Source organism: Trichoderma asperellum, chromosome 2, assembly GCF_020647865.1.
Source record: "Trichoderma asperellum chromosome 2, complete sequence".
In the NCBI taxonomy this organism is placed as follows: Eukaryota; Fungi; Ascomycota; class Sordariomycetes; order Hypocreales; family Hypocreaceae; genus Trichoderma; species Trichoderma asperellum.
The window spans coordinates 4,186,963-4,213,628 of NC_089416.1; the positions used below are offsets into that span (position 1 = coordinate 4,186,963).

The following is a 26,666-nucleotide window of genomic DNA, read 5'->3' on the forward strand; positions in this document are numbered from 1 at the left end:
CTATCACCCAGTACTGCCAACGGTCATTGGGCAGAGGCGGAGGAAGGAAAAAAAAAAAAAAAAAAAAAAGATGTCACTAACAATATCTAACTTCGTCAATACTTAACGAGCCATGTCTTACCCTGGCTAGCTGCTAACAAACAAACCAAAAAAAATTTTGCATGTGGCTTTACTTTTGCCATCAACGAGACAGTATAGCTCTTGTTCACTTACACGGCCTAGGCAAACTCACCTTGATTCCGCAGCCTCGAAACCTCCCTGCAGGCTCTCATCTCAAACCAACTAAATCCTCCCCAGATCTTAGCGGATGATGAGTCGACGCGAATAGCATCATGCCTTCTGCTGTTTCACATAAGAGTCACCAGTCCAGTGACTCAACTAGCGTCAGCCACTCTGACTCAATTCCAACTCACCCTCTCGGTGTCAAGCCCCTGGGCAATCAGTATCTCGCCAAGGGGCCAAACGCCCGCAGGAGCATCGGCGCATGGGCGTGTCTGCCTGATGAGCTCCTTGCTCTTGTTCTTGAGGGCTTCGACAAACAATCCCTGCTGAATCTCGGATCCACGTGCAAATTCCTATATGCCTTCTGCCACTCTGAGGAGCTCTGGAAGGCCCTGTATCTCCGGTAAGTTTTGACGATGCCTTCCTCCTTTCTTTTTTATTACATTTACACATTCGAGCACGCATGTCGAGTCCGATGTGCATGTGAGGGAGATGAGCCCCTGCATATCCCTGCATGAAGCATGCAACTACATGGCCAGCTTCTTGATAGTAGCCAAGTGGCTGGTTGAGGCATGCTACAAGTAGTATGATGTGATGATCTCACTCTGATACTCTCTCTCTTCTTTGCCCCTGGTAGGAAACTTTGTAAAGAATTTGTACCAAGTAGTGCATATAAGCGCAGTATATATCCAGCAATACTTAGTACATAACTTGTAACATCAAATACATGTGACAGGAGCTGACCTGCATCATGCTTCAGGTCTCAATCAACTAGCAGCCCATCTATAAACTGGCGGGGCTCATGGAGGTCGACGGTCATCGGGCTTCCTAGTGAAGACGAAGCCAAAGTTGACTGCAGCAATGTCTTCTCCGATGTTCTGCATCGACCGTTCGCCTGCAGCAATATCGATCTCGCAAACTTTGTCTCCAAGATACCAAAGGCAAATGAAATCCAACGATTTGAGAATCTCACGTACGAAGGATACTCCGAGAGGTGGACTGAGCAGCCCTTTGTCTTGACAAAATGCATACAAGAATGGCCAGTCTACTCCCAGTGGACCATTGATTCACTGCTCAAAAAATATGGCGAAGTCGAGTTCCGTGCTGAAGCAGTTGACTGGACCTTTTCACAGTATTGCGAGTATATGAATAGGAACAAAGACGAAAGTCCACTGTACCTGTTTGATCGAAAGTTTGCCGAAAAGATGGGGCTCGTAGTAGGACACTTGGAGGGCGCCGCGTATTGGCGGCCCGACTGCTTTGGACCGGATCTCTTTGAGGTTTTGGGAGATGAGCGGCCAGCTCACAGGTGGCTGATCATAGGACCAGAACGAAGTGGCTCTACCTTCCACAAGGATCCCAATGGAACAAGCGCCTGGAACGCGGTGATACAGGGGGCTAAGTACTGGATCATGTTTCCTCCAACCGCTGAAGTCCCTGGTGTTTATGTGTCCGAGGACAGCAGCGAGGTAACCAGCCCGCTAAGCATTGCCGAGTGGCTTCTCACGTTCCACAAGGAGGCAAGGCAGATGCCTGAATGCGTTGAGGGCATCTGCAATGCTGGGGAGATCCTCCATGTCCCAAGTGGATGGTGGCACCTGGTCGTGAACATTGAAAGCGGCATTGCGCTGACGCAAAACTTCGTTCCTCGGTCCCCCGGCCTCAACCTCGTCTCTGAAGTGCTATCGTTCTTGAGGGATAAGCCCGACCAGGTATCCGGCTTCTCTCGAGATGTCGAAGATCCATTTGGGCTTTTTACGGCCAGGCTCAAACAGGATTATCCAGATATTTTGGAGAGAGCACTTGAATTAGCTGATAAGAAGAGTGGCAAGAAGAGGAAATGGGATGCTGCAGTAGGCCGAGATGAAGAGCAGGCAGAAGGGTTCAGTTTCGGCTTTGGCGGTGATGATGATGAAGAGATACCTTGACGGATATCGGCATATGTACAATAGAAGCGAGATAGCGCCTTTATGATTTACGGCTGTAAATTGATATAGATGATTGGTACACTACGGAGTTCCTGTACTGCCGGTAATATCTGTACTATGGGTAGATGATATGCCTAGTAATAGGTCTGGGGTATGCAGCAAAAAGCGTGCCCTTTGCGGGGGCTCTCTGCGGGACGATTTTTCGTCTGGGGATCCGCCCTACTTTTCGTATGTGATCGTTTGTAAGCAGAGGCACATCCCTGGCAACCATTCACGATAAACTGCTGGAGGTTGCTTCGACGAGTCAAGCAATCGCTAATTGCACGATAGTGGTAGTGAGAAGGCGTCGACGGAATCAATTTTGACGCTCTTCGGCCCCTCCTCCAGCTGCTATTCATGTAAGGCGATGTTGGAGATGAGATTTGGACCGCTGGTTGAAGAACGACGGAGAATACTAAACACAACTGCTAGGGTAAGATGCCGGAGTTGGCAATATTTAGCACAAGTATACAAAGTAGAGACTGGGAGTAACACCAACACCAGGCTAGGTACAGGAGCCATCTACAGAAAGCAAATACTGTACGTCTTTATTATGTTGCCCATAATTCAAAGAACGCCAGCCACCCAAGGTTATCCAGACGTTAACCGTATGCAAGACTCGACGCAGCGTGTTGCGTCTGTTCGGAGGGTTTGAAACAAAGCGTCCAGGGGGGAAAGTACATGTGTTGAGGTGTTGGCACTAGCAAGCAGTAAGCCGAACGGGAAGATGGTGTGCCGGACAAACACTGCTTGTCCCTAATTAGATTGTAGATGCGATACCTGACGGGCTGCAGAGCAACACAGCTGTCGATACACACCCACCTAGGCAGTAGTGATTATATGCATTTGCCCACTCTGCAAACCGCTCTTTCGGAGCAAGAGCCCACTTGCTGACCACGTCACCACTGAGCAAGTTGTTACAGCAGCAGCAGCCGGGAGAGGAAACCGGACTCGGCACTGATTGAAGGCGCTGAAGTGCGCTGCTAGGGAGCTCTGCCCGCTGCAAAAAGGATGGATTGCTAGCGCCCGTCTCAGCACAGCTCTCCTATGCTCCCGTTGGTCGCTGTGCGGTGCTAGTCAGTTAGTTCTAGACTGCCTTCCAATTGTAGCCCAGGAGCCAATCAGTTGACAACCCCCTTGCGATCCGAGTAAAGAGAGAGAGAGAGACAGACAATGACAGAGACAGAGACAGAGACAGCTAGATTGGCGATTCACACACTAGAAGTAAATGTACCAAGACAGCGCCTACAACAACAGGCCAGCAAAGGCTAACAAGCACGCCATTTGCGGCTCTCTTGGAGTTGTTGCCCAACTGCACGCGGTACCGCCCATCCTGCCTGCAGCGCCGCATCCCGTCCAGGTACCGCCCACGTTCCCCTCCGCCTCCAGGTGCCCAAAAGGCCGGGCAGCCATTAGGGGCTTATTACTGGGCCGCCGCAGGGGCTATTTCGCCTCCACCACGACCTGTCGCGAGTCTCGTCCTCCCAGCGTCAGAGCCGCCTCTCTTTCCCTTCGACTTCGCATCTCGTCTGCCTTCACCGGTGCAGGGCCTTCTGGAGGAGGGCAATCCTTTCGAAAACACTCTTCGCCCATCGCCAGGGCGAGTGCGACGCACCTCTGAAACCCTCTTCTCAGCTCTTTTCTCTTCTGCTCTTTGGAAAGCTGGCGGGGTTTGCGGCGCAATGTAAGCTTTCGTCGTCCGCCTCCTCTCCGCCCTTTTCTTCACCGTCGTCCACCGCGCGCTCCTGGGTTCCTGTCTTTCCTTGTCCGGTTTTTCTTCGTTTCATCTTTTCTGCCCGTCTACGATATCGTTTGAAGCACTGTCGTCGTCATCGTTGTCTAGCCAATAGCTTCCCAAACTGTAAGTGCTTGTGGCCCCAGGCTGTGGCTGCCCCCCTAGCTTGAATTATAGGCAGCTGGCAAGCTTCATGCGAAAGCATCTTTTGCCAAACGCAAGCTAACGGCATGAATCTACTTAGGCGCTTGTTCTTTGTTCTCTATTTACCGCTTGCCTTTGTGCTTCTTTCTTTTATTTATCCCCCACAGCTTCCAAAGCTCAAACTATCCACCTCTCTTCTCTTCTTCGTCTACCTTCTTACAACTATCCGACACTTTACGAAGTATCATACTGCAACAGATCAAAGCGCAAGCGTTAGACTTCCCTAGTCTTGCCCTTGTCTCGATTTCTGCGGAATATACCACTCGCCAACTTGGTCTTCTCGCCTTAATATCTGCGTTGGTCTGCGTTATCAGGCCCGACCACCCGCAATCATGGTGTTAGACGAGCATTACGAGATGTGCCTGCCCATCTTGCAGGACCCCGCGCTCGAAGATGAGGATAAGACCGATAAAATAGAAGAGCTGTTCAAAAAGGAAACCAACATGGTTGGCTCGTCTTTGGAGAATGCCATTCTCGATGTCATGTGGAGATGGCGTGAATGCGGAGGCACCTCCACGTCACCGCCTCCCATCCGTCAGACCATCCTGCGACGACCGTCGCCGGCTTCGTGGAGGGGCGGAACGCCGTTATCAGGCTCGCCTCGCCTGGCCGTCAGTCCCCTCGCTCCGCCTGGATATATCCCCGCCACCTTTGGCAGGACCAAATCGGTTACAGCCTCTCCCTTCGGCTCTCCACGAGCCTCTCCTCGGCTAGCTTTTGCGACCCCTGTGATTCCCCATAGCCCAAATCTCAATGCATATGAGTTCGCTAGCGACCCCACCCCCGCCACTGAGATCCTCGGAGAGTACCAGATCGAGAATGTCGACTGGCTCGTCAATGATGATACCATCAGTCTCTCCTCGTCTGTGGGGACTACCAAGAGCCTCAATGCCGCCGCTCCGGAGTTTTCGTCAATGTCCTCGCAGCAAATCGACATGTCTCCTTACGACATGCTCAGGTCAATCCTGGGACATACAAGAACAGACGAAGAGATAGAATCTGCTCTTGCGGCACACAACTACGATTTGAGCGCTACTATTACGTCCATGATGGAGATTCAGCAAGATGGCGGCGTCCGGCTCGATGAGCCCAAAAATGTCCTCATTGGCAAATCTATATCTGCAGAGGGTCGTCCATCAACCCCAGTGAACCAAAAGGCTGGTGTTATTTGCAAATTCTACATGTCTACTGGACAGTGTCTGCGCGCAGACTGTCGTTTCAGTCATGACCTCAGTAACCACCTTTGCAAGTAAGTCTATAGAGTAATCCCAGTTGTGGCATTTTATCAGCAAAGTATAGCCTGCTAATGTTCTTCAACTTAGATATTGGGTTATGGGTAACTGCTTGGCGGGCGAGACATGCATCTTCTCGCACGACCCGTCCAAGCTTGTAAGCAAAATGTCCCTGGAAAGCGGCTCTAATACTCCTACTAGGAGTCACAGCAGCTTGATGCTCCAGGATATGAATTCTTTTCCCTCTTTACATGGCGATTCAGACCATCATGGAAGTTATTCAGGTAGTCCCAACTTTGCTTCGTCGCCAGGAATGCGGTCCCTGCGGGCCGAGAGTCCACGCCCTAGGTCACGACCCGGAAGCCGACACCAGCTGAAAGAAAACTATACAGCTGCTCCCGCCCTCGATGACAACGAGGCTTTCCCATCCCTTGGCGCGGCTATCGCAAAGCAGGGGAAGAAGCATCATGGTAAACGTGGTGGCCATGGTCACAAGGAGAACGGCACCCCTAGCTCTTTGGCCGACATCGTCAAGATGAATCCACCTGCATCTCCCAGACTCGAAGTGCGCAAGCCTGTTACCAACGGTAACGGCGTCGTCGGCAGAGATGGCGAACATAGCGCTGCAGCTCTGGCGATACCTAGCCCAAAGCATGTTCCCTGGCTTGAAACTGGAGAACGGGCCAACAAAGCATATCTCAAGGCTCGCCAGGAAGCTATTAAACATGGTGGCCTGAGGAACAAGTTTTTACAAAGGTATGTTTCCGATCATTAATCATCATCCGGCTGTGTTTCTAACAAGACTGCCAGCGCTGCACAAGCATGGAATCGCAACGACGCTCGGGCTGCCAAGGCTCTCAGTCTCCGCGGCCAGAGCGAGAATGACCTGATGAGAAAGGCTCACAGGGAGGCAGCTCGCGAACTATACGAGGAGCGAAACAAGAATCTGGACGCCGTGTCGGAAGTGTATGTCGACCTCCATGGCCTCCATCCAGAAGAGGCTGTAGAGTACCTGGAAAAAGTCCTCCTGGAGAATGAAAAGGGAAACCGACCTGTTTACGCTATCACCGGCACCGGCCATCACAGCAAGAATGGCAAGGATAAAGTAGGCAAAGCGATCCGAGCATTCTTGAATGAGTGGCGATATGCGTACCGAGAATTCTCCGTGCCAGGAGACCGCAATAGCATGGGCGGCATCTTGGGAGTGGACGCCAGCAGCTGGGACAAATCACTGGCAAGGGATGGAGCTGACGAAGAGAAATCCACTGTTGACATTCTCAGCCAAGGTGTTGAGATTGGCGACGGCAAAGTCAGGATGTTGGTCAGGGAGCCTCCCAAGGGTCCTAGTCGCCGGTGACAAACCGGAGCCTAAAGAAGTAAAAGACTCAAAAGCATAAAAAAAAAAGGCAAAGACTTGAGATTATGTAGCGAAATTAAGCAAAGAGCTCCCCATTGGGGGAGGAGTCGTAATGTTAGGTAGACGCTATCTCAAGACAACTTCAACTATTCTACTCACTTGATGCGCATAGCCCTTTTGACTGTTCTAAGTGAATTGCATGATATACTAGGCCATAGAGCATTCTTTTTATAGTTGGAACTGAGCGATAGAATATATTATCTTTTCGGCTTTCAAAAAAAAAAAAAATAAGCCTATTCAAGTCGCCTACACAGCATCTACTCCTATATTCGGAGTGCGTGAAGTGACCGCAACGTTGCGCAAAGCGGGCTCCTCATTGGGTTTCCAGGTCAGCAGAGTCTGACGTAAGTTACTGCTAGTGCCTGTGCCTGCCTCAGGTACAGGTACCATTCCATATAGCATTAGCGCCGGGGTACCTTCTTATCGGGCGACACCGCCACGGGGAAGGATGACGAGGAGAAGGCCTTATCCGAGACATTTCGCCTCCGATGATTCGCAGCTTTCTTTGTCTCCGTGTTTTTGTCGCTGCGTCGGCCGTTTTTCTTCTCTGCCAGGATTTCATTCGTCTTCTTCCTCTTTGATTGGACCCATTCTTAATTGATCCTAATTGACCTATTTTTTTTAAGCTTGATTTGCACCATCGGCAGACGATTTTTAAGCTCGTGGGAATAACCCGAGAGTCTCGACATCGACCGAGCGATCCGCCTACAATCACAAATAGGGTTCGAGACTTTTTTGCGAAATACTACAAACATTGATTGGATACGGAATGGAGAGCTAGCCGTTTGAGAGACCAATATTTTTTTCCTCCTCCTCCTCCTCCTCCTCCTCCTCCTCCTCCTCCTCCTCTTCTTCTTTCTTGTTTCGATATCCTTTTCGTCGTCTTCTTTGATATCGAGTGTCCTTGTGGATTATACGACTACCGTTCCTGCGACAAACCCGCCTTCTCTCTCCATCCAGCTGCATCTCCCTCGACATCGAGATCAACGACTACCAGCTGCAACGGCGGACATACAAAGAAGATAAAAGAAACAATAAACAAAAAATGGCAGGCGGATATCAGGACGCAAGGAGCGACAGTGTCTCTTCTGACTCCTCATCGCCTACCACTCCTCCTCTCTCTTCCTCCGAAACCCGATTCCCCCATCCGCAACAATGGTCTCGCTCCAGCAGAGACGCAAGCCGCCGTCTGTCAGGCAACGTCTCGCGGTCGTCACGGCAGATATCCTCTGATGCGCGGGACTGGTTGCGAGGCCAGTGGGATGCGTATATCAAATGGAGCCAGAAGATGATTGCGACGTTCTGGAAGCTCTCGCCCTTGTACCGCGCCCTGGTCATCCTCGTTATCCTAATAGGCTGGACGTTCATCATCCTCTCCTTGCTCTACTCGGAGGCCTTCTTCCGATGGCTGGCGACGGTGTCCAAGACATGGCGCGAGATCCCCGGCGGCTGGCTCATCGCCTTCATGCTCATCTTCGTGACGTCGGTGCCCCCCATCGTGGGCTACTCGACCGCAAACACCATTGCAGGCTTCGTCTACGGATTCCCCGTGGGCTGGCCCATTGCCGCCTCGGCGTGCGTTATCGGAAGCTTGGCTGCCTTTATGGCCTGCCGGACGGTGCTGAGCGGCCAGGTCAACAGGCTGATTGGCAACGATCACCGCTTCGTCGCGCTGGGCCAGGTTCTGCGTCGGGATGGAATTCTCTACTTGACGGGCATTAGATTCTGTCCTCTGCCTTTCAGCTTGAGCAATGGCTTCCTTGCTACCATCCCGAGCATATCGCCCCTCTCCTTTGTTATTTCTACAGCGCTGTCAACGTAAGAGAAACCTCTCTTCTTTCTTTCATAAAGCCATGGGGGGCCTGACTTTATTTTTACTAACTGTTCTGCCCAACTTATTCTAGGCCCAAACTCCTCATCCACATATTCATCGGCAGCCGGCTTGCCATCATCGCCGAAGCAGGCGATTCCATGACCCTCCGCGACAAAATGGTCAATTACGCTAGCATGATCATCGGCGGGGCGATCGGCGCAGCTGCCGGCATCATCATCTATCGCCGCACCATGGCCCGTGCCGCAGAGCTCGCCCGCGAAGAAGCCACCATCAATGCCGCCGAGGAGGGCGAGGGCGGCTACGAGGACACCGTTGATACGCTCCTGGATCCCGAGGATGCGGCTCATGCAATGGGCGACGATGATGTTTCCTTGTGGGACACGCAGGTGGATGATGGCTGGGGTGATGCGTATGACGATGATGAGGATGACGGTAATGCGAAAACGACAAAGTTTAATAAAGACTAGACATTGTTATAGCCTTGAGGTAAAACGTCATGATTGGGTTTTTCTGATTTTACTCTAGGATTTATAAAAACGCGGTTGTTGGGATAGAATAAGTACTGTTATCTTTTAGATATGATGCATTTCACAAGGCGTATTTCATGCTAAAGGTTTCCATAACGACAATATGAATGTCATGTCAATACGGACGATAGCTGTCATTCCATTCTATGCTATAGCTTGTTGGGGCACTATCCCTTGATATCCCAAATCCGATAAATCGCAGTCCGCTTGCTACCATGTCGTAATAAAACAAATCCGCAGACTCAGTCAAGTCATACGGCGGAAAAATAAAACTCGCTAAAACCAATAAAAAACAAACCCCAATTCTGTGTCATCTCTCAACATTCTCAAAGAAGCGAGAAGAAAGTCATAACGCCACCGCTATAAAGAGAATATAGAAAATGTACTAAAACAGAGTAAAATCTTTAAAATAAAGCATCATAGTCGCTGAAACAAACATCCGTTAACTTGAAACGTCAAGTAATAGAAAGTGCGTTAGAGAGGAAAAGAGACATAGGCTTGAAAAGTCCGTCTCATCAAGTCCGTTGGTACTGATTCATAAATTGGATGGCTTGCTCCATTGGATACCCGATAAAAACAGGGCCGGTGAAAATCATCTGCGGACCGTTCGGGGCTTTCGATAAATCTGGGTTGATAAAGGTAGGTTGCGGTATGAAAGTGCGGTTCTCATGAGTGGCCTGATTCTCCGGGTGTCCCTTTGTAGACGTAGAAGGCATTTGATCTTGGGTGTTGGAGACGGTATCATTCTTGACCTGTGGGTCGGGCGAGGAGGTGATGTTCAATCCAGCAAAAGCAGGCTGCTTCATTGCTGTATGGTCAAAAGGGCATTTCCCTGTTGGTTTCGCTGGTGCCTCCGTGTTCCGTGCTGGGCTCGGCATACGTACAGGGGCAGGAGGCGGCGACATAGGCTCGTTTCTGGGCTGTTTATATGTCGGTACAGAGATACCCCAAGGACGGCTTGGTGATTCTCCTACTCGCACCTCCTTCAGTGGCCGGTCAAAATGACTTAGTCGGTCTTCGTCGACATCGACTGGCGGCTCAGCGGGGACTTCCGGGTCTGTGCTTGCGCTAACAGCATGTGCCCAGCTCTCCACTCGGTCGTTTGAATTTTTCGAGGTATTGCTGTGACGGCGTGTGCGCTCCTCGTCTCCGGGCAGCATCGGCTTGTGGAGATGGCTTAGGTCTTCAATCATGCTCACAATATTTCCGTACTTTGCATCCAATTTCCTAACCTGCTGCTCGTTACCCTGATATCTCCGCACACAGATTTCGTGGCTTCGAGGAATCTCATTTTTGTGAACTTCAACGTATTGAGCAATCTCCTGTGGAGAGTCTAGAAATCGGATAGGGCATTTGCTGGGCTGAGTTTCGTTTACGGCGTCTTGCTGAAACGTCTCTTCTTCGCACATGGCAACACAAACAGGGTCTTCAGATTGATTTGGAGTCAAGTCCGGGCCGGTTTCAGGCTTCGGTTCTTTGTTCCCATTAGCAGCAGCATCCTTAGCAAAGGGGCACTGCAATTTGCCTTTCTTATCTTCAACTGTGAAGTCTTGTTCCAAAGCAGTTGTCGACATGGAGGTTTCTACATGGGAGGTTTGAGACAGCGTATCTCTGGATGATGCTGTGGTCTTACTGGCTTCACCTAGCGAGGCAACCAGTTTGTTCGCAGCGCGGCGTCCGTCACGAATGATGAGGGCAACTTGAGCCTGGGACTGCGGAGTTCGATGCTTAGGGAGAGGCACAGGCAAAGTATCATCGACGGTAGTCTGCGCTGGAAGCTGCAACTTCGCTATAGTTTCTTCTATTTCTGGTGTAACTGGCGCATATTTATCGGCCAAATACTGGAACTATTGAGAAAGAGTCATGTTAGCCACAGAGAGCCCACTAAAGACAAAATTTGACTCAGAATGTGTCTTGAGCCCTTGGCCAAGATAAAGAGAAAAAGGAGAGGGGGACAGTGCAGATCAGTGATAAAAAGGTTGTCAATCTCAGCAGCATTGGCTGCTCTTGATCTAGAGCTAAGATATCTCATCATGTTGCGTGTCCCGAAAGACGGATCCCGGCCAATGCGAACATACGCACCCGTACATGCAAGGGCTGTACAATCGTACAGGGGACAAAATTTTACAACAAAAAGAAAATCCAAGGAAGAAGAGTCTCTTCTGGGAGCTTACCTGTTCATGCGCGAAACGCAGCTTGTGCTCCAGTATCGTCTTGCGATCGGACAAAATCTGCACCTCGTCCGCAAGCGCGTTGAATGCGTCCGCTACGGTCTGGGTAAGATGTAAATATGCCATTCCGGATGGCTCCAGTTGTCAAGCCTTGGCCACGACAAGCAGAAGAGAAGGCAGAAATCGGGAAGACGGGAAGTAGGGAGAAAAGAGTCGTGCGGTGATGGAGCGAGTTTTAACAGGCAAAAGTGGGGCACGGGCGGGCCGATTCCGGGTTTGCGAAATGTGCGAGGCCGTGTCGAGATTCGTCAGCGGAGATCTGCCCAAGTATCTTGTACTCTACTGCCTCAAAAACAATTAGCAGCTGCCGTTGCATTAGTAGTATTCGATGGAGTGACGAGCATGGCCTGAAGACACCTTGGAGAATCTAGCATTACGTCACCCACAACTTTGCCTGCAGGTTGTAGGTAGCGGCTGTAGCTAACACTAGCACTCACCTGTATGGGTACGGCATGCATGTGTTTCTGGCCCTGCTCGGTAATAGCAGGCAGGGTCAGCAGCCAAGTTTGGGTGCAGAATGCTACGATCCGAGGCCCTCTCACGCTGGAATCATCCGATTCTAGCACGCATGCAACGCCTTATCTGAGACGGGAGAGACCCCATCAGTGGGAGCACCATCGTGATTGACGCGCCTTTCCGTCCAGAGCCAGACTAGGCCCTACGGAATGCTACCTCCATAGCAGCAGCAGCAGCAGCAGCAGCAGCAGCAGTACGCAGTATCAATATCCACGATCAGGCGTCAAATAGTAGGAAGGACTAGAAGTAAGTAGGTAAGTACCTAGTAGCCTCGAGTTCTCAAGTTCCAGCTTTACTTTGGGCTACGCAAATGTCGATCTGCTTGAGCCGCATCAAGCCACAAGCCAGCGGTACAGACAAGTAGTGCTACGTAGCTCCAGCAAAGGGTCCTGCCATGCATACCTCCAATGCCCATTCCCCCCATACCCCAGCTCAAATACTATTATCAGAGATCCGAGTGGCTGGTATACCTTGGCAAGCTACTTATCCCGAGGCTGTGAAACAGAGTGAAAACGCGGGCATTGCGCTCTTCAGAGGCTTTTCAACGCTGTAAGTAGGTTTCATTGTCTTTGGCTGGCTTTTGGCGGGGTGATAAGGGATGGCTTCAAAGCCCCTCCACCTCACATTGGCCATTAGCACCTCGACGCACCGAGCTGAAGCTCACATCGTTGCACAGCGGTGCCGCGTATATCTGCGCCCCTCTTCTACTTTACAAGAAGCGGAGAACATCAAATAGAAAAAATCAGTTCCGCAGCAGTAGGTATCAGCATATAATAACCGCCCGTCGCCATGGCCCTCCAACGATTCGCCATCCCCGCGGCAAAGCTACTTCGCAGTAAGAGCCACATCGTCCCTGGCCAGCTCCTCGTCACCGAGCACTTCTTCCAAGTGCCCCTGGACTACTCCAACCCGGCTGCCGGCTCCATTACTCTCTTCGGCCGCAGCGCAACCAAACATGAGACTCCCGTCTTCCCTCCAGACGAGCCTCCCTCTCCCAAGCCATGGATCGTATATCTCGAGGGCGGCCCCGGCTTTGGAAATCGTGAGCCCCAAGACCACCCGCTGACTCGGACGGCGCTGTCTCGCGGCTATCAGGTGCTTTATCTCGACCATCGCGGCGTTGGCTTCAGCACGCCTGTCTCAACAGCAATGCTTGCTCGCCTCCCTGGTGGTAATGGCCCCAATGCCGTCGATGTCCAGGCCAACTATCTGAAACTCATGCGCCAGGATAACACTGTACGGGATTGCGAATCAGTCCGCAAGCTCCTTACTGATGGGCTACCTGAGCACAAGGCCCGTTGGTCTATTTTCGGACAGTCTTATGGCGGCTTCGTCTCCATCTCGTACCTGTCTCTCCACCCCGAGGGCCTGCGCGAGGTCTTTCTGACCGGAGGCCTGGCCCCCGTTGGCAAAACCCCTGACCAAGTCTATGAGGCTACTTTCCGAAAAACTATTGAGCGTAACGCCCTGTATTACAAAAAGTTCCCAGAAGATGCTGAGACCGTGCGTCAGATAGCCACCTATATTGAACAGGAGGGCGGAAGTCAGGGCGTTCCCTTGCCTGGAGGAGGCTTCTTGACAGTGCCTCGCCTACTGACTATTGGTATTGCCTTTGGTGGCCACGGTGGCTTTGATCAGGTCCACTCTATACTACTCCATCTGAAGTCTTCGCTCGACCAGTTTGGCTTCCTCACGCGAGCCTCTCTTACTCCCTTGGAGAGCTTCACCTCGTTTGATACCAACATCATCTACGCAATTCTTCATGAGGCCATCTACTGCAATGGTCCCGGCAGTGCTTCAAATTGGTCTGCTTACCGTGTCGGCCAATCTCTCGCGCAATTCTCCTGGCTCTGCAAGACCAATGACTCGATTACCTCATCCGCCTCGCCCGACCAGCCGATCCTCTTCTCCGGAGAGATGATCTTCCCCTTCCACTTCGAAACTTACCCCGAGCTGATCCCCCTACGAGCTGTCGCCGACCGGCTCGCCAGCACATCTGACTGGCCAGCTCTTTATGACGTCGATCAGTTGCGCAAGAACAAAGTCCCTGTCTATGCGGCCTCGTACATCCACGACATGTATGTGGACTATGGCTTTGCCAAGGACACCGCGAATCTGATTCCAGGCGTAAAGACGTTTGAGACGAATCTCATGCACCACAATGCCGTGCGGGCAAAGGCTGAAGAAGTCATGCAGAACTTATTCGGCCTTAGAGACGACGTATTGGATTGATTTATAGAATCCGGCTCTCGAGCAACTCCAGGTTTGGGAACATGGCATGAGTAAATAAGAAGAGATAAATGTCATAAATGACCAGGGTTTGAATAAATAAACAGTTAACCATTTGGTGATAGGATAGACAGCTGTGGCTTTAAAATCTTGGCTCTATTTTTTATTTTATTTTCTCTTTTTTCTTTTTTCTTTTGCTCCTTTTTCCGTGGGTAGAAGAGATATATGCCTAACAAGATTCCCATGTCCATTCATTCCCCCGTTTCTCCATAATAGTGTCAATAAGTACATAAGTAAAGAGAAATACTCATTATCTCATTTTCACATTTGGTTTAAAAAAAAAAAATAAAGCATAGCTAGAAATGACCAGCGGATTCTCAGATCCGTGCCCACTTTAGCGCCTCTACCTCTTCTTGGTGGACTTGCGCTTGACAGACTTTCCTCCCTGCGAACCAGACGACTTTGCTTTGCTTAGCGAATCTGTGCTCTTGTCTAACAGCTCAAAGTCTTCGCCAGCAGATTCAGAGCTTGGGGGCGTGTGCTGGGGAACGTCCGAGTCCTCCTCGCCCTCTGCGGCCTCAGCTGACGCAGAGCCTGGGAGATAACGGCCAATGGTTAGCTGGAAGATCCAGGCGGGTACGCGGACCACGGCGGTATCTCTCAAGGTCGGCTTGAGAAGTTCATTCGGCTACATTGTTGGTATTAGCATTTGAACACTAGACCTGGCTTGGTTTGGTCCATCTTTGGGTACTTACGTCCAAGAGATATTCATTGACGTTGCCCTCTTCGTCCTCCTCTTCCAGAAAGACGTCACCCTGAGAGTCTACCACGAGAATCTTTCCATTCTCAGCGACAACTCTCTTGCGAGCACCAGCAGGGGCGGGCGCTGAAGACGCATCTCGCGACGAACTCTTGGAGCTCGCACCCTTGCGGCTCTTCTTGGAAGAAGACTTGCTGTCCTCTTTCCGGGACTCTTTCTCCTGCATGCGCCTCTCCTTTCTGTTCCTCGGCTGGGGCGCGGCAGCGGCTTCGTCCTCTTCGGCAGCAGGAGCTGGCTCAGGCGCAGGTGCAGCGTCGACTCCGGGAATCCCCGTGCCGCCGCCCCAAGCCGTGTTCCTCGCAAATGTGACGTAGCGTTCCACAAACTCCCTCTGGCGCTTCCAGCTCATGTACAGCGCGAGGTAGTGGATCGCGCCGCCGCCCACGATGAAGACGCCCACCAGGACTGTTCCCAACCCCGGGCGGTATCGGTTGTAGTAGTAGTCGGTGCCCTTCCACAGGGGGAAGCCATTGGCGAGGAAGTGGTCGTAGCGGTCGCGGGCAGGGCCTCGGAGGATGTTGGCGATGAGCGAGAGGCGGGCCTGGCGCTCCGACGCCTCCTTAATGGCTTTGCGGATCTGCGCCTGGGAAGGGCCCTTGGATGCCGCCGGGCCGGAACCCTCCTTCTTGCTCTTCTTCTTGGCTGCTTGGGCGTCGGCGCGAAGCTGCTGCTTCACCTTGTCGGGGTGAAGTGAACGCGACTTCTTGCGGTAGGCCTTGTTGATGTCGTCCAAGGAGGCTGACGCCGCCACGCCGAGGACCTCGTAGAACGTAGCGCCAGTTTCGGCTTCGTGAGCCGCTATTTCGTCGCGGATTCGAAAGATTTCTCGATCTGCACAGCTCAATTCGTCAATTGATAAAACTCCCCACATGCCAGGAACATCAACCAACAAAGGTCATGAACACGGGCTGCCATTTGATTCTTCCATACCTTCTTTACTCCATGCTGCTGATAATGGGGTCAACAGGGATAGAACCCCGACGACCAGATACTCAAACCTCATGATTGCAAGGCTCGGCGCGCTTACCCTTGCATCTATGAAGCCAAGTTTCTGATAATCGTTTGTTTGGAGTGTCGCAGAACCTTGAGGGGCGAATAGACGTGCTTTTTATGTGGGACGGTGAACAAGGCCAGATAGCTGAAAGTGCTGGGCCAGGAAGGGTTACGGGGTACGTTCCGTCACGCCTGCCGCCCCTGCATGCGCGAAGTATTGGTTACATGGATCTGCATTCGATCTTCTTGCTACCCTGAATCTGCTCTGTAGGTTTTGGTGTGTCGTCGAGCACCCAAAAGGTTATAGAACTATGCCACAAAAAGGGGGCTTTTATTTTGGTAATTAATTCCTTTTTTTTTTTTTTTTAAACTGAATAAGCCATGAATGCAGCTTTGTATTGAACTACCTAGTCATTTGCATTGTACGTGCAAAACAAGCTGATACGCAAAAGTAAGATTTCGCTTACCGTACATTGGACACACGAGACGACAAATAAAAGGCGACGGAGGGCGAGATATTGAAAGAAGCACATTGCTGTGAGGAAACGAGTAAAACAATAGATGTTGAGCAATTAAAATGAAAAAAAAAGGGAGAAAGGAGAAAAAGGGAGTTCTAAATTTTGTACAATACATGATGCTCTACGGAGCAGAAAAAAAAACATAAAAAAACAAGTGTGTAGCAATTGCACGTTTCGATCGTGCGACCTCCGGGTTATGAGCCCGGCGCGCTTCCACTGCGCCAAATTGCTTTGTTGACTTGTTGAATATTCCGAACACTAAAATTAACTATATACCTATACTATGCGCTAGGCGCACCAAACTGTAAATTCGCAAGCTGCTGATGGCTCTCTGACATAAGGTATCCACATTATTTTGCTTCACATCAATGTTCTCACCCAATTTCTTCTCTTTATCTTTGTCATATGGAAAGATGTTTAAGTATTAATCGGAGCAGTATAATTATTTAACGCACTTATTAATATGAGCTATACAAATAGAACATGGGCGATGGTAGGCCTACATTGAGGTTGAAATGAACACACTTCATTAAATAGTATATGGATGAAACTATATATACATCTATCTGCGAGAATTCGCTCGCTTCCGTGCTTTTGCCTCCCTCTCGTAATTGTTTGCCTCTCGTCCCTCTTCGTTTTGAATTTCGGCAACAAGTCTCTTGTACTTCTTCTCGTAAGCCTCGTCCTTCGCCTTCTTGATGCGAAGGTTCTCTCTCGCCATAAAGTTGGCGTCCTTCCGCAGCTCCCGCATGGCACCCTTGCGCTCCTTCTTGTGCTCGGCCTTGAGCTTGGCCATTTCGGCCCTTTCGCGGTCGGGATCGTAGTGTTTGTCGGGATCGAATGTGTCCTCGAACTTGGGTATATAGGTCTTGATCGAGAGGGGTTTGTGGTGGTGGAGCTCCAGAGGCCGGCGTGACAATTGAGAGACTCTAGACATTCGCTTTAGCTTCTCTTCTAATCTCTCTGCCTTCTCGCTGGCAGCCGCCGGTAGATGCTCCCGTGATAGCTTGCTGTTGACATGGCTCAAGACCTCAAGAACCTGGCTGAATGTCTCTAAAAATGCGGGCTTTCCCGTCCATAAATCTGCAGCCGCGTCGAGTACTTGAATGGTTGTAATTAGCAGAGCAATTTTCAGAGAGTTGCCACCCTCCTGAGAATTCTCAGCAAGGCAATCGGAGAAGTTTAGACGCCTTAATTCAACCTTCTTTGCCTTTTGGATTCGACTGCCTGCGGAAGGTTCGTGTACCGGGAAGCTACCCAATAATTTTGATGGGGCTGTTGGTGAAAGCGAGCAGATGGTGTTTAAGGCGAAATTAATTACCTCGGGAACGTATCGCTTAGATAGCTGTTGATACTGCAGACACAGAATGGACAAGTACGTTCCAATCGCATAATCTGACAACTCTCGAGGCACCTTCTGGCCGATATACCGGCCAATTGTTAACATCGCTGGAGTCACAACCTGATGGAAGTGATCAGATGTTGGGAATATAGTTCCAATGGCTGTGAGCACCGTCAAATCGGAAGCTAGCAGCGCAATGGGCCGAGACTGGCTAATTTCTTCAAGATGTTGGCGAAACTGCTTGGCAATTTCAACAGGAAACATCTTGGAAAGAGAGTGAATGTGACGAATGAGACTTTCCAAGACGGAGAAAGGCGGTGATGTCGCCGCATTCCATGGAAGGGCAACAAAATCCACCAAAGCCACAGAGAAATTTGCCAATCTCTCTTTATTTTTGCTGTCCAGCTTGGGATGATGTAACGCACGAATTCGTTGGACAATCTTGGGCAAGTTCGCATAATCATAATCCTTAGTGATGGATACAAATTCGGCGCATGACTGAGGACAGGGGAATGTGAATGGCAATCCGTTTTCATCGCTCTTCTCCTTGGAAGAGAAATTTGCTTGGAATATAGGATCTTTCGTTTCTGATTCGTTGAGGAGTCCTTTTGTGAATTCGTCATCGTCGTCTTCATCGGCCCCAGCTTGGTTTCCGGAATCACTATCGTCCTCCTCTTCCTCCTCGTCAAGCTCATCATCGCTTTCCACAAGTTCCAGATCAGATCCGCTGGCTACTAAGTCGTCGTCGATGACAAAGTCGTCTTCATCGTCAAAGCCCAATTCAGTTGCCGTTGGTCTGGTTTTGATACCACGTCCTAACCCAAATCCATCATCATCGTCTTCATCATCATCGTCCTCCTCTCTGCCAGCCGCATTGTCTTTCTTCTTTTCGTCTTCATCTTCTTCGCTATCTGACACCTCTTCTCCCATCATTCGCTTTTGGCGTTTTTCTTCAAGCTTTTTTAGTCGGTTGGATTCTTCTTCTGCCTTTTCCTCGTCTGTTTTGGTACGATTAGACGGTTGCGCCTTCTTATCCTGAGCAAGTTTTTTCACTTGTATATCGAAATTCTTGTCAAACGCATCCCGGTCGACGCCTGCTATAGTGGATAGCGGCGCATTCTCCTGATGCTTTCCACCGTTGAGGCCAGACCATAGAAGCTCTCGGATATTAGGAAGTTCTTTGTCAAGCTCCATCCGAAGGTCATCGTCATCGTCTTTAGCCGCCTGCCGCTCGTACTTGTGGAGTTTTGACTTGGCGATTACCTCTTCCATGACTTCCTTCTTCGTCTTTTTGCGCTCCGGCTCACCATCCTCGCCCTCCTCCTCACCAGCTGCGATGATGGCGCGTAGTCGTTTGAGTCGCTTCTCCCGGGTGTCTCCATCGCTGTCCTCGTCATCTTTAAGGTCGTCTTCTTGAAAGTCGTCCACCAGTTCCTCCTCTTCACCAAAATCAAGTGATCTTCCCATATGTGTCAAGCCATCCATAGGCTCGTCATCCTCCAAATCAAAGGTGGAGTTCTTCTTGTGCGTCTTCTGCTTCTCACGAGCAAATCGTTCCAGCATTTTCTCCTCAGGAGTCATTGTTGGGTCGTTCTCACCGAATCGTCGATCGAGGATGCCTCCGACCTTATTGCGGCGCTGCATATCTACAAGAAGAGTTTGTTTGCGCTGTTTGATGGAAAGTCAGACAAATGTTTCGCAGACTAGAGAGAGAAGGTCTTTTTACCTTTTCCTCGCTGGCGGCTTTGGCCAGACCAGGTCGCCCCTTGATAGAGGCATTTGAAGTCTTTGGCTTATTGGTGGTCACTTCAAACTTGGGTCCGCGCGCGGCATGCTTGAGGTCGAATGGATTGAACTGCTCTCGGATTCCTTCCAAGACAACGCCTCTCTGCAAGCGCTTGTCGTTTCGAGCCTGATCATCTTGAGCCAACTTTCGTCGTTGCTTCTTAGATTTTTGTGGACCAGTGATTCCTTGATCTCTCAGTGACGCCTTTAGGCGCTTGAGCTGGGAACCGGCCATAGTGGACGGCGTTTGTATCTACGATCAAAATTTTGATCACAGAATTGGCATGCTCATAAGATGGCCCATTACAAAGGCCTGCTGTAAATTTTTTGATAATGGCTTATCGATAGTGGCGCCTAACACCCATTCCGCTAGTGGAGGCCAGGGCCGCATAGTGGATACGTACCTTTTCTTAAGGTGTGGAGCCACTCGAGCACTTCGTCAGGAAGCTTCCGCTCAGTCAACACTTCATAATCAACGGGCTATTGTATCCGTATGCGTGCCTCTCCCATGCGATCCCGCCGGAGAAGCGACCTCCGTGGGACGACATGAACTGGACAAGCCGCCTATTATCGTTTTCACGCGATGAGCGAGTAATCTTAGTGAGCATCGGGCTGGCCACGTTTGGCTTGGTTAGCTCGATGATCACAGCTCTCACATTTATCCGAGACGACAATGAAATTCCGCCGTCGGAGCCCAAGACCCAGTACATCACGCAGGATACGGAAGACTCGCTCCAGCTAGATACGCTAGAAAAGCTCTTGGATCACCCAAATTTCTCAATAAAGGAAATTGCCATCAAGATACTTTGCGATAGGGCGGCCAACGACCCTGAAGTAATAAAATACATCTGGTTCGGAATCACTCGGCCAGAATATGAAGAGCGCATGAACTCTCTTAGAACGCTAGCCATATTAACGAGCCAAACCGGTAAGAAACTCAAGGGCCACCATATTGAACCGCGTGCTCACAGTCATCATAGGTAACGAGGGATTGGCAAGGCTGCATGATGAAAGAGCCTATTCAGCCTTGGTGAGGTGCATGGAGCTGTGCATGGAAAGCACCGACCTCCCAATTGTCACTGATGTCCATTGGGATGAATACTATCTTCGTGATATGGGCGAGAGATTCTGTCTCATGTTTCTAACAGAGCTGATCAACAAATACGGGGCTACCATGCTTGTCAAGGCCAAATTTGTTGAAAAGTGGCTTTCAAAGCAAGATTGGGGAAGCACTGGCGAGGAAAGGCGGCGCAATTTTAAGGATTATACAGACCTTCGAAACAACAGAATAACGGATATTATTAATCGCATCAAGCACTCTCGGCGTGGACTACGTGCCTTGGAAAAAGCCGGGTTGATTGACAAAGAAAGCTCTCGGCGGAGAATGAGAGAACTTCCTGATCTTCTCATGGAAGTGGAAGAAGAAATTGCAGGAGAGCAGCAAAGCCGACGAGCTAGGGAACATTCCGCTGAGGAACAAAGACTTCGACGCCAGCATCGCGAGGCTATGGTTCTGAATGATGGAACACGGCCACTGGGGCGAGAAGACATAATCGAACGCGATGCATCTCCGTCATGATGGAGGGTTATATATGTATAGAAATGACCGTCGAAAACGGTTGAAAACTCGTCTCAGAGATTCTGAGCGAAGCAACGCAGCGATAATGGAATAAAGAAAAGGCTGGATGCAAAATATATTCAAATGGTCTGTTCTCATTCCACTTGATCATGCATCGGTCGATATGACTCGAACGCAACAGGGAAGAGACGCTCATGGTATGGTATCTATTACTCGAAAGTGACATCACAGACAGACGTACACAGCTGTAATACCAAGCTTATTAATTTTCACTACAAAAATGCCAAGGAAATAAAGGCTGTCTTGGCTTACACTCCACGCTTATCTATGCTATACCATTTGGCTTCTTTTAGTAGGTAGCCGGAGGGAGGCTTAAGTTTGGTGCGTGTTATCATCACATGCGATATCCTTGCGGACGAAATGCCCGTGACATGTGATATTCTCCACTGAATGTATCATGCTCTATGTGAATCAAGAAGCTGGTAGATTGTATGGAGGTTTCAGCTTGACAGAATATTCCTGCACCTTTTGCTCATGACCTTCGACTGGCTGGATGTACCCTTGCTATGATCGGATTCGAGCTGGAGCTGGATGCTTCAGGGGCCATTATAGTGCCGTAGCAACAATCATCTTGCGCCCGATAATTACGAACCCCCCCCATCGTTAGTAACATCAGAGTAGATAGGACGCATGAGGAGCGTGATTATCAACTGCATGTGAGCATCTCCTTTGGATGAAGCCAAGATTGGTGGGATGGCACAGCACAGCTGCCGTAATAGGTACCTGAAGAGGGGGCTTAAGAGACTTGGGAAGACTCATGCTAGGGAGAAGACTTCTCTGGTGTCTCCTGAAATTCGTTTCATTAATATTGCCTCGAGTAAATTCTATTCGCCACCATTCTTTGTCTTGTAATGCTACTCGTATTCCACACCAAGCCCCTTTATCTGCTGACGTACTCATCAGTGTGATCTGCTCCATCCAGAGGCTCGGCGTGAAGGGGGGGCTGCCAGTGCCCAAAATGCCCAATGACTCCTGCTTGCCCCGTATCGAATTTACTGACCAGCAACTCGCTACCAAGGAACAGACAGACATGGTCGTCATGTACTCCGTACTATTACCCGCTAGACCTGCAAGTAAAAGTCGATGCATGCCGCTCGCTACAGGCTGCGCTCTAGGCTGTGCTTCAGGCGGCCCGGCGACCGTCTAGCAGCCATGATAGGCTGGGCCAGCTGCAGCCCCCGGCTCTTTGCAATATCGCTCGCAATATCCAGGTAAACAAACAAATGAGCTGGCGCAGCGTCTTTCCTTTCCATTGGCCTCCTGCCATTTCGCCTTTCTATCTGCTTCTTTTCTTTTCCATCTTCTCTTCTACTTCTCCAAACCAGAGCGATTTTTCTGTGCGAAACTTGTCTCCCTTTCTCAGCTTTTCCAGGCCACACCTTACGGTTTGCGACGTACATTTTCACCTTTCCTTTTTCTTCCGCTTTTAATTACGGTAGTCGTTGATCCCCAGTTTGGCGTCCAGGTACCCGCAACCATCAACCCGGCAGCTCATTTTGCCCCCTTGTCGCTCGCCCAGTCTACCAAGAGTTGCGGGAAGCCAGCAACCACAGCTGGCTGTTGTTCCTGTCAAACTACTGCAGAAGGGAAGTCTAATCGGTGCTAAGTCATATTGGACGAGGGGAAGCCCCTTTTGACACACCCTCTGCGACCTCATACAGCGGCAGCACCACTTTCGGAATAGGAACCACTACCGGTACCTGTCCAGGCGTGGGGTACCCTCAGCCGACCGGCACGCCCCGTCCAGAGTGCTGCTAATTTTTGCTGGATCCCCAACGCCAGCGCCATGTCCTTTTCCACGACTGCCACTTCCACAGCTGTCAAGCCGGCCAGGTCCAACTTCTCGCGCTCGCTGCGCCGGCCATCCAACATTTCGTCGACACCCGACCTGGGATCGCTCTACTCAGCCCAGCCGAAGCTGCTGCGCAAGACGTCGCTTGCGGCCCTGACTCCGAGCTCCTTGGCCAGCATCCCCGATGGGAGCGAGAGCTACGCCATCGACTCCGTTCTGAACGAGATTTCCGAAAACACCATTCCCGAGGAGGATCCTGCGACGCCGCCCGCCATGGAACTATCTGTCGGCGACTCTGTCAACGTGCCGGGAGGCATGGTCGGTACCGTCCGCTTTGTCGGCACCGTCCAGGGGAAGAAAGGCACCTTCGTCGGCGTCGAGCTAGATTCGGAATTTGCGGCGAGGGGGAAGAACAACGGCGACGTTGATGGGTAAGAATAATGCTTCGCACCACCACCCGTCGCATCAGGAGTTGACCGCTAACCCATCTGTCTGCCCGACTTCACAGCGTCTCCTATTTTTCGACCAATGTCTCTGGCGCCGGTATCTTCGTCCCGGTCGCCAAAGCTCTTCGAAGGCCCTCCGGCTCATCACCCAAGACGCCAACGCCAAATGCTGCGAGCGGCCTGAAGCTTGGCAAGAGCAATTCAGTCAGCCTGAAATCCCCAACATCAAGCCTGTCCAAGTTAAGCGCCTCGGTTGGGGCTGGTTCTCGGGTTCAAAGCCCAAAAGGTAAAAAGTCGCAACCCTCGCTCCAACGCCCCGAGTCCGAGTCGCCACAACGGAAGTTGGCCATGTCACCCGGGCCACGGCCGTCCATTTCAGCGCCCGGAATCAAAGCTCCTCCAAGATACGGTAGCCCGACAAATCGACTTGCGCAGAGCGTGCGCGGAACTGCTGGGCACATGGGCGATCCCAACAAGGGCGCGGCGATGGAACGACGGCCAAGCTTTGGGCCTCGTAGCACATCCTCTCTGGGCCCCGAGCCACTCTTTGACGAGGAACCTAACCCAATAACAATGCCCCCTCTGCCGACAAAGAGCAACACAGGCTTGGGATCGCTATCATTGCGGCCGCCATCTCGAGCGACTAGCATTAACGACGAGGAGCTCGAACGATTGCGCGCCCAATTAGAGGATAGGGATCGGCAACTCAAAGAACAGGCCGCAACATTGGCAGAAATGGAGAGCAGTCTAACTGAGCTTCAAACGCTAATAGAGCACCCCGATGGACTAAGGCGGAGCAGCATAGACGACAAAGATGCAACTCAGCTTCGACACATGCTACGAGAAAAGAATGAAAAAATTGCCATGCTTGCAGCGGAATTCGATGCCCATCGAGCGGATTTCCGGAGTACCATTGACACGCTTGAAATGGCCAGCACAGAAACTGAACGAGTATATGAGAAACGTATAGAAGAGCTTATAGCAGATATCCGTGAGCTTGAATCGAGAAACTTGGATGTCGACTCTGTAGCAACACAACTGAAACAGCTAGAAGAGCTGGTGCAAGAGCTTGAAGAAGGGTTAGAAGACGCTCGCCGTGGCGAGGCTGAGGCTCGCGGAGAGGCCGAATTTTTGCGAGGGGAGGTCGAGAGAACTCGGTCAGAGCTTCGGCGAGAGAAGGAAAAAGTCGTTCCTCATAATATATCGGCTTTGAGTGGCGACTCCGCGGTGCTGGCCAAGGAGCTGGAGCAGAAGGAAGACGAGATTCGAGGACTGAAGGCTATTATCCATTCCCTTAGTCGAGACTCAATTCCTGGCGCCGAGGGCCACGCTCCTAGGCCGCGACCCGGCTCATTAATTGGCGAAAAAGATGCTATTGAGAACAAAATTGCTCGAGATAATCTAGAGAGACAAGTCGCTGAGCTTCAACATATAATCAAGGAGAAGAATGACAAAGAGGAGGAGCTGCAGCATGAGATTGCGTTCTTGCGCTCAAACAGCATCAACTCGAGTCGTGATTCAGCCCCTATTCGGCGATCATCCATACGGAACTCTCGAGAAACGGTTACACCCGTCCAGCCTCAGGAGCCAAAATCTCCGAATCTCTCACACAAGCGAGCAAGCACCCTCGAGACGATGAACGAGAGTGACACCTATTCGACTGCCACCGAGAGCAGCACTCTTTGGTGCGAGATCTGCGAGACAGGTGGTCATGATATCTTGACTTGCACAAATATGTTTGGCAACGATAACGCAAAGAGTTCCAAGAACAAGAAAAACGACCAAGAAGAAGAGGAGGATGACGAAGAGGGAGAGGAAGAACGTAGACAGGAAGCGGATAGAGACACCACTCATGAAGATCTCAAGCCTCTTACACCCACGGGTGACGATGTTATTCACCATCCCGCCGTGTTGACCCCCGGTATTCCCAAAGAGGAGCCCGCATCGGTTCCGGCAGTCAGAATCATTCCCAACCCCATGGAATCAGGGCCCGTCGCTGGCAAGGAGAGTGGCATTCTGGATCCGGAGAAGTGGTGCGCTATATGCGAGCGGGATGGCCATGATAGCGTCGACTGCCCTTTTGAAGATGCATTCTAAGAGCTTGTCAAATTTGAATGTATGACGGACTTGGAATATTAAAGCGGACATGATGAACGGCAGACATTTTATATTACGCAGAAGGCATTAACGACTTTGCCATATCTGTATTTATGGCTGCATTTTGTATTCAACACAAGGCGTTCATCCGTATTGATACCATACCAGCCTCTTCTTTGCCTCCCAGCGTGGGACTGTTATTTTTTTAGAGAGCCTTTAGATACTACTTACTACTAACCTTATGGTTCTTTCTTCTTCTTCTTCTTCTTCTTCTTTTTTTTTTTTTTTGTAATAATAGCATTGGATTTGTACACTTTCATTTACATTGCTAATAAGTACTTATATACCCTGCATCCGTTGCATTAAATTTACCCACTTCTGTCACTGCTACCAGGGCATCTATTTTGTGAGAAATTACAGCCTGACCTGCCCACCCGTCTCCAGACACACCTCCCGAGCACCCAGCAGGCAAGGTGCCTACAGGTGTCTCTCAAACTGGAGTACGGGTACCCCATCTCGATAGCGACGATCTTTTAGCCGGTACTCCGTACTAGCAGTATGTGCATTACTCATTATTTCCAACTACCTACTAGTAATGCATTTACTCTTATGTGAACTTGATATTACGAGTAGTTGGTTCTACGGCCTGGAAGAATGCGGGTACAATCGTAAGAGAAGAAGCATGGAAGGCAGAGAGGTATTAATAGCAGCTTAGGTAGGCATAGTAGGCAGCGCTTATTCGGTGTCACAGGGCCCCCAAATACATTCTATATTCATCCTGTACCCAAAGACGAAGTAGAAGAAGGCTACGGCTGTTGGATCCAACACCTATGAGGGGTAGGTATTACCAATTGCCTTTTGTTTTCTCCACGAGCGTCGTGTGGCGGTGCCAGCCAACCTGTTGTTTTCCATCCATCCCTTTTATCGGAGCATCTTCATGGGCATGCGTCAGTGCTAGTCTTCTTCCAGCCAGCAAAAGCGGGATGCTCCGCTGAGCGAGATCGATGATTTGATTAGGGAAAAGTCTACAGTGACGCCTCGTGGGGACGGACCCTGGTCGGCAAGCTGGTTTTCTTCTTTTTGCTTTTCAAGTTCGGGTCTTCATACTCGTACATTGTAC

The 26,666-nt window shown here is 50.5% G+C and overlaps 10 protein-coding genes and 1 non-coding gene across 11 annotated transcripts; 7 read left to right on the forward strand and 4 right to left on the reverse strand.

Moving 5' to 3' along the window:
* The first annotated feature begins 98 nt into the window (after positions 1-98).
* Positions 99-2,230, forward strand: TrAFT101_003686 (uncharacterized protein). The gene is made up of 2 exons (XM_024899037.2): positions 99-625; positions 983-2,230. Exons 1-2 carry the CDS (start codon positions 333-335, stop codon positions 2,148-2,150), a joined length of 1,461 nt encoding a protein of 486 aa, XP_024766551.1. The 5' UTR covers positions 99-332; the 3' UTR covers positions 2,151-2,230.
* A 1,187-nt stretch (positions 2,231-3,417) lies between these two features.
* TrAFT101_003687 (uncharacterized protein) lies at positions 3,418-3,810 on the forward strand (the record flags this gene model as incomplete). The annotated part of the gene is made up of 1 exon (XM_066126963.1): positions 3,418-3,810. The coding sequence occupies one exon, from the start codon at positions 3,418-3,420 to the stop codon at positions 3,808-3,810; it is 393 nt and encodes a 130-aa protein (XP_065983071.1).
* A 650-nt stretch (positions 3,811-4,460) lies between these two features.
* Positions 4,461-6,717, forward strand: TrAFT101_003688 (uncharacterized protein; the record flags this gene model as incomplete). Its single annotated transcript, XM_024903140.2, has 3 exons — positions 4,461-5,377; positions 5,451-6,116; positions 6,171-6,717. The coding sequence occupies 3 exons, from the start codon at positions 4,461-4,463 to the stop codon at positions 6,715-6,717; spliced, it is 2,130 nt and encodes a 709-aa protein (XP_024766550.1).
* A 573-nt stretch (positions 6,718-7,290) lies between these two features.
* Positions 7,291-9,313, forward strand: TrAFT101_003689 (uncharacterized protein). The gene is made up of 2 exons (XM_024899054.2): positions 7,291-8,595; positions 8,682-9,313. Exons 1-2 carry the CDS (start codon positions 7,823-7,825, stop codon positions 9,076-9,078), a joined length of 1,170 nt encoding a protein of 389 aa, XP_024766549.1. The 5' UTR covers positions 7,291-7,822; the 3' UTR covers positions 9,079-9,313.
* On the reverse strand, positions 9,236-11,493 carry TrAFT101_003690 (uncharacterized protein). The gene is made up of 2 exons (XM_024898861.2): positions 11,313-11,493; positions 9,236-10,985 (listed from the first exon to the last, which is right to left on the reverse strand). Exons 1-2 carry the CDS (start codon positions 11,433-11,435, stop codon positions 9,654-9,656), a joined length of 1,455 nt encoding a protein of 484 aa, XP_024766548.1. The 5' UTR covers positions 11,436-11,493; the 3' UTR covers positions 9,236-9,653.
* Positions 11,494-11,970: 477 nt separating this feature from the next.
* TrAFT101_003691 (uncharacterized protein) lies at positions 11,971-14,372 on the forward strand. The gene is made up of 3 exons (XM_024903139.2): positions 11,971-12,139; positions 12,391-12,434; positions 12,562-14,372. The coding sequence occupies exon 3, from the start codon at positions 12,675-12,677 to the stop codon at positions 14,115-14,117; it is 1,443 nt and encodes a 480-aa protein (XP_024766547.1). The 5' UTR covers positions 11,971-12,139; positions 12,391-12,434; positions 12,562-12,674; the 3' UTR covers positions 14,118-14,372.
* On the reverse strand, positions 14,189-16,037 carry TrAFT101_003692 (uncharacterized protein). The gene is made up of 3 exons (XM_024902253.2): positions 15,865-16,037; positions 14,870-15,765; positions 14,189-14,802 (listed from the first exon to the last, which is right to left on the reverse strand). The coding sequence occupies exons 1-3, from the start codon at positions 15,935-15,937 to the stop codon at positions 14,518-14,520; spliced, it is 1,254 nt and encodes a 417-aa protein (XP_024766546.1). The 5' UTR covers positions 15,938-16,037; the 3' UTR covers positions 14,189-14,517.
* Positions 16,038-16,604: 567 nt separating this feature from the next.
* Positions 16,605-16,676, reverse strand: TrAFT101_003693. The gene has a single exon. It is a non-coding gene; the product is annotated as a tRNA-Met (tRNA).
* A 313-nt stretch (positions 16,677-16,989) lies between these two features.
* Positions 16,990-19,855, reverse strand: TrAFT101_003694 (uncharacterized protein). Its single transcript, XM_024904841.2, has 2 exons — positions 19,514-19,855; positions 16,990-19,455 (listed from the first exon to the last, which is right to left on the reverse strand). Exons 1-2 carry the CDS (start codon positions 19,805-19,807, stop codon positions 17,008-17,010), a joined length of 2,742 nt encoding a protein of 913 aa, XP_024766545.1. The 5' UTR covers positions 19,808-19,855; the 3' UTR covers positions 16,990-17,007.
* A 182-nt stretch (positions 19,856-20,037) lies between these two features.
* On the forward strand, positions 20,038-21,470 carry TrAFT101_003695 (uncharacterized protein). Its single transcript, XM_024907333.2, has 2 exons — positions 20,038-20,500; positions 20,553-21,470. The coding sequence occupies exons 1-2, from the start codon at positions 20,119-20,121 to the stop codon at positions 21,149-21,151; spliced, it is 981 nt and encodes a 326-aa protein (XP_024766544.1). The 5' UTR covers positions 20,038-20,118; the 3' UTR covers positions 21,152-21,470.
* Positions 21,471-22,236: 766 nt separating this feature from the next.
* TrAFT101_003696 (uncharacterized protein) lies at positions 22,237-25,965 on the forward strand. The gene is made up of 2 exons (XM_024899025.2): positions 22,237-23,434; positions 23,512-25,965. Exons 1-2 carry the CDS (start codon positions 22,998-23,000, stop codon positions 25,544-25,546), a joined length of 2,472 nt encoding a protein of 823 aa, XP_024766543.2. The 5' UTR covers positions 22,237-22,997; the 3' UTR covers positions 25,547-25,965.
* The last annotated feature ends 701 nt before the right edge of the window (positions 25,966-26,666 follow it).